Consider the following 5,088-nt stretch of genomic DNA (forward strand, 5'->3'; position numbering starts at 1 on the left):
GTACACTGGGGGGTTGTGTGTGTGGGGCTGTGCACGGTGGGGCCGTGTACACTGGGGGGTTGTGTGTGTGGGGCTGTGCACGGTGGGGCCGTGTATACTGGGGCTGTGTGTGTGAGGCTGTGCACATTGGGGCGAGGCGTGTACGCTGGGGCCGTTATGTTTTGTAGAAAACTGCTGGCCGCAGCCACAAGTCAATTTGTATTTTACCTAGTGAAGGTGTTTTTTAAGCCTAATATGTTAAATAAAATCATAGTGTTAAACTGACAAGTCTTTTTGATTTTCAGGAGGGTTTGCATTTGTGTATGAAGCTCAAGATGTGGGGAGTGGCAGAGAGTATGCATTAAAGGTAATGAACCATTTCACACCTTCTCCGGATGTTTGACGTATGTAAGGGAACTCTCTGGTGACAGTGTTTTCAGGGATGCGTCCCTGTTACTTACGTTGTTTCCTTTTACAGCCTGGACATACTTGTCCCTTTTACTTCTACTGAAGCTCAGCAGTCTTGGGTGCTGCAGGAGCCTTGGTCTCCGGCTTTGGGCTTCGCACTCCTGTGAGCCCTGCCTGCCCTGCGGAGGGGGCTGTGCTGGGGGTGACCTCACGGTGAGGTCTTGGCCTCCCTGTGCCAAAATAAGGGCTCTATGAATACAAGGAGTAGAAGCTGCTTATAAGAAATATGTGTTGACAGCATGTCTGTAAATAGGGGTCACTGTGGGAGGGTCTAGACTGTGTGGTTTTGTCCTGAGACGTAAGAAGGTCCCATGTGCTGTCACCATGCTGGGCACCAGGTGGCCCCCCCGAGAGTGGGCGCACGTGGGCCTGCTCTGGCGGTCCGCACGCGTCCCCCCCCCGAGAGTGGGCGCACGTGGGCCTGCTCTGGCGGTCCGCACGCGTCCCCCCCGTGTCTGCAGAGTCTCCGCTCTGCCTTCTTGTCTGTCTCATTTGACTCCGGCCTGTTTGGAGGAAACGCTCCTGTTTTTGCCTTTTCTTGTGTCCTCGGATCACAAAGATCTTTCAAGGGTCTTGATCCGCTGTCACGTTTTTACTTGGGTCGGAGGTGGAAATGCATGAAGCAGGGGGCTGTGCTGGACGCATTGCGTTGCGCTCTCGCCTGCTTATGTCTGAGATGACGCGTCGGGTGACGTGGGAAGGTAAACTTTCTTTCATTTTTGTGTGTGCTGTTTCCTGATACAGAGGCTATTATCCAATGAAGAGGAAAAGAACAGAGCCATCATTCAAGAAGTTTGCTTCATGGTATCCTTTTCCTGGAACCAGGAGCCAGCACAGTGGCTTTGGCAGGCACAGACCTGCGTCAAGTTGTGGCCACCAGTGGCCAAGAGGCTGCTCGGTGACATTGTCTTTCATGTGTGCAAATCGGCTTTTTGCTTTTACCAAACTTACCTGTAGGCGACTTCTAGTAAGAAGCAGTTTTTTTCTGTTTCTTACTGCCAGGGTAGTAGTCAAAAGTTTCAAAAGTGTTGGGAATGGAGTTATTCCTGCCCAAGAGGTCTCCCTGTCCAGTGATGGGCTGGTCACCGCAGCGGATGGGCCGGTGACTGCCTCAGACTGCTTGTCTTTCCGCTCCTAGCTCTGTTCACCCGCTGACTGCCTGAGTGCAGGTTCAGGTGGACACGGCCGCTCCACAGCCTCCCTGCGCACTGCCCCTGAGGGCCCTGCCTCCTCCTGTCGGGCGCGGGACGGGCTTTGGCGTCGCTGTGGTCAGGTGTATGTGGCCGGTGTGCCTGCCTTTGTCCCTGCCCTCTCCTGCGGCTTCTGCTGTCTCTGTCTGCCTTTCTTGTGCTTGTGGTCATCCACTGCTGTCTCCCTCATCTTCCTCTCTGACGTCTAAAATTGTAAGGGGGTTCATTCAAGTATTCTGACTTCAGTGTCTTAATATTGTATACATTTATTTTTAAGCGCACAGAATTGTGTACATGGTTCTGCACATTCTCCTTTAACAAGACAACTGCAGAAAAAGCTTTCCGGCCACCCGAACATCGTACAGTTTTGTTCTGCAGCGTCCATAGGAAAAGAGGAGTCGGACACGGGGCAGGCTGAGTTCCTCCTGCTCACAGAGCTCTGTAAAGGTAACGTCCTGTGAAGGCTGGCTTGGTGCGTCTAACCCAGCGGAGGCCGGCCTGGTGCCTCCTGACCCAGCGGAGGCCGGGTTGGTGCTTCTAACCCAGCGGAGGCCGGCTTGGTACTTCTAACCCAGCAGAGGCCGGCTTGGTGCTTCTAACCCAGCCGAGGCCGGCCTGGTGCCTCCTGACCCAGCCACACGGCTGTGAGACATGCCCAGCACCTTCTCTCAAGCTGTGTTGGTCTTAGCGGGAAGCGCGGGCAGCTGTCTGACAGGAGTTCTGTGAGAGGCCCACGCTGACGCCCCGTGAGCTCCCACCATCCGGCTGGGCCCCCTGTGTTGTCTCCTCACAGAGCTGTGGGCAGCCAGAGAGCCGGGCTCCCATCCTGCCTGTCTCCAGTGGCAGCACGGGGTGGAGCGCGGTGGCGTTCCGTGAGCGGCGTTGAGCAGGGGTGGAGGAGTGCTGCTGTCTGTCCTCGTCAGGGGCTCTGGGGTCTTGGCGAGGAGAGGAGAGGCTGCAGAGGTGGACAACTCCAGGTCCCTCTGTGGGTGCCCGACCTCATGAGGGTTGAGCCCAGGAAGACAGCAGAATGGCTCCGTGGTCTGTTGGGCAGGACAGAAAGAGAGGCCAGTGAACTGGGGTGCTGCTTTCGGAGAGTTCTAGGGGCAGAGTGGGCTGTGTGAGTGACTGTGGGGGATGTCGTGTTGGTGTCACTGGAGCCCATGCTGACTGGCCTGAGACCCGGCCTAGCCTTGCTGAGCTTCAGGCTGTGTCTATAAAGGCGAAACAAGACCTGTGCCTCGGAGGGCAGCTCCACTCCCAGCCCCTGCCTTGTGCCGGTGCCCTCCAGAGCTCCTGGGCCAGGTGGCGAGGGGAAGTTGGGCACTCAGGGAGGCCTCAGAGCTGCGGCCTGGCCACTGAGGGGGTAGTGACACCAGTGGCTCCCCTGTGTCTGTCACCCAGGCAGGGAGAGTGGGGACAGGAGAGGCCGGGAGCAGCAGGAGATACAGAGGCAGGGAACCCCACAGAAGGAAGCCTGTGGGAGGGCACCTGCAGTCGCTTGAGAGCTGTTGTCCAAAGCCAGCCCCTGCTCAGCCGCCAGGAGGAGCTGTTCCTGCGTGCTGGCTGGCGCAGGCCAGAGGGGACAGGTAGGGATGAGGCAGCAGGTTAGCAGAGGGGGCGGCAGGAGGGGCGTGTGTCCAGAAATGGAGGGCGAGCAGGGGGGTTCTGAGCTGAGGGGGGACCCCCGCAGTGAGTAGGGCCCTGAGCTTTGTGGAAGGGGCCCTGTGCTTAGTGGATGGGGGACTGCACTTAGTGGGGTGGGGGTACCCTTTGTGGGGAGCCTGCATTTAGTCAGGGGGCCCTGAGCTTAATGGAGGGGGAACTGCGCTTAGCGGGGTGGGGGACCCTTGCTTTGTGGGGGGCCTGCATTTAGTTGGGGGGCCCTGAGCTTGAGGGAGGACTGTGTGTAGCGGGGGGGCTCTGTACTGCTGAGGGAAAGTGTCCCTGTGCTACGTTGGGGGAGCCCTGCGCTGAGTGAGGGAGGGTGGACCGTGGGGTGTAAGCTGCTTGGATGTATCGACTGCACCTGTGAGTGCCCTGTCGGGCAGGGTCTCCTCTCTGCAGCTGTGCCTGGGCGGAGCTGGGTGAGACCTGACTGCCTACGGGCCCCTGGCTCTGCCCATGCTCCTCTGCCTGGGGGCCCCACCTGGCCCTTCCTTGGTGCCACGCCTGGCAGCCAGCCCAGGCCCCTCTGCGGCCCTCCAGCGCCTGTTGCCAGGGTTGTCCCAATGTGGGTGGCGGATGGGTTCTTGACGTGGCTGAGAAGTCTCGGGGGTGAGGGGCGGTCAGAGCCGCCTGAGGGCTGAGGAGATGCTGCCAGGTAGCCTCCGTTCCTCAGCTGACACCGTGGGGATGTGCCGCTTGTGTTTCTCAACGTTGTGTTCTGCAACTTCAGACCTGGGGAAAACTTGAAGTCAGCACAGGGGGCATCCGCTGTCCACTTCCTGCTCGTGGGGTTCCCCAGACTTGAGCGTGTCCCACGGCAGCTTTCCCTCTCTCCATTCTAACCATTTAAAAAAAAGTCGCAGACGTCAAGACCAGAAAGTCTCATAACCCTATACAGCCTGAGAGAAATTCCATGACGGCCACCGCTATTTGTGCCCCTGAGAAGATCCTCGTGATTTGGTGAGGCTGTGCTGTGTCGTCTGTGCTGGGTCCTTCCTGTCCCTGTTTCCCCCCATCCCTGTCTCCCCGGTCCCTGACATGCCGCTCCCAGCCCCTCCAGTGCGTCCAGGCAGTCTCTGCTGGGCTGTGTCCCCCGTCCCCGACACATCGCTCCCAGCCCCTCCAGTGCGTCCATGCAGTCCATGCTGGGCTGTCTCCCCGTCCCTGACACATCGCTCCCAGCCCCTCCAGTGCGTCCATGCAGTCCGTGCTGGGCTTTCTCCCCTGTCCCCGACACGCTGCTCCCAGCCCTTCCTGTGCGCATACCAAAGCCTCATCAAGGCTCCTGTGTGTGGTCGGTTGAGGTGTCTGTCTGTCAGTCTCTGTTGTCCATGGCACTTTTTTCTCTGGATGTCCCTGGGCTTGGACACCAGCTCCTGGGCTGCGCTTCCAGGGCCTCCCACAGAGCTGGGAGGTGCTGAAACCGGTGGGATGCAGATTCCTCCGTCGCACGCGTCACACCATGGGGCCTCCCGCTCGTGGTGTTACTCGTCAGTTTTCATTATAAAAGAATAGTTGCTCACTGACAAAATACAAATAACACAGAGTTAGGCCGGGCATGGTGGCTCACGCCTGTAATCCCAGCACTTTGGGAGGCCGAGGTGGGTGGATCACTTGAGGTCAGGAGTTCGAGACCAGCCTGACCAGCATGGCAAAACCCTGTCTCTTTTGTATTGTAAAAATAGAAAAATTGGCCGGGCGCGGTGGCTCAAGCCTGTAATCCCAGCACTTTGGGAGGCCGAGACGGGCGGATCACGAGGTCGGGAGATCGAGACCATCCTGG

The 5,088-nt window shown here is 58.4% G+C and overlaps 1 protein-coding gene across 3 annotated transcripts in view; it reads left to right on the plus strand.

Annotated features, from left to right (window-relative positions):
- The window catches only part of GAK (cyclin G associated kinase), an 81,729-nt gene that overhangs the window by 16,955 nt on the left and 59,686 nt on the right, over positions 1 to 5,088 (plus strand). Inside the window, exons 2-4 of one of the 3 annotated variants that reach the window (XM_011936794.1) lie at positions 285 to 346; positions 1,192 to 1,251; positions 1,970 to 2,084. The exons of the other annotated variants lie outside the window; for them this stretch is intronic. Of the exons in view, the coding sequence (XP_011792184.1) occupies positions 285 to 346; positions 1,192 to 1,251; positions 1,970 to 2,084 (237 nt within the window). The remainder of the gene's footprint in view (positions 1 to 284; positions 347 to 1,191; positions 1,252 to 1,969; positions 2,085 to 5,088) is intronic. 3 annotated transcript variants of the gene reach the window in all.

Source organism: Colobus angolensis, unplaced genomic scaffold (assembly GCF_000951035.1).
Source record: "Colobus angolensis palliatus isolate OR3802 unplaced genomic scaffold, Cang.pa_1.0 Scaffold157, whole genome shotgun sequence".
NCBI lineage: Eukaryota > Metazoa > Chordata > Mammalia > Primates > Cercopithecidae > Colobus > Colobus angolensis.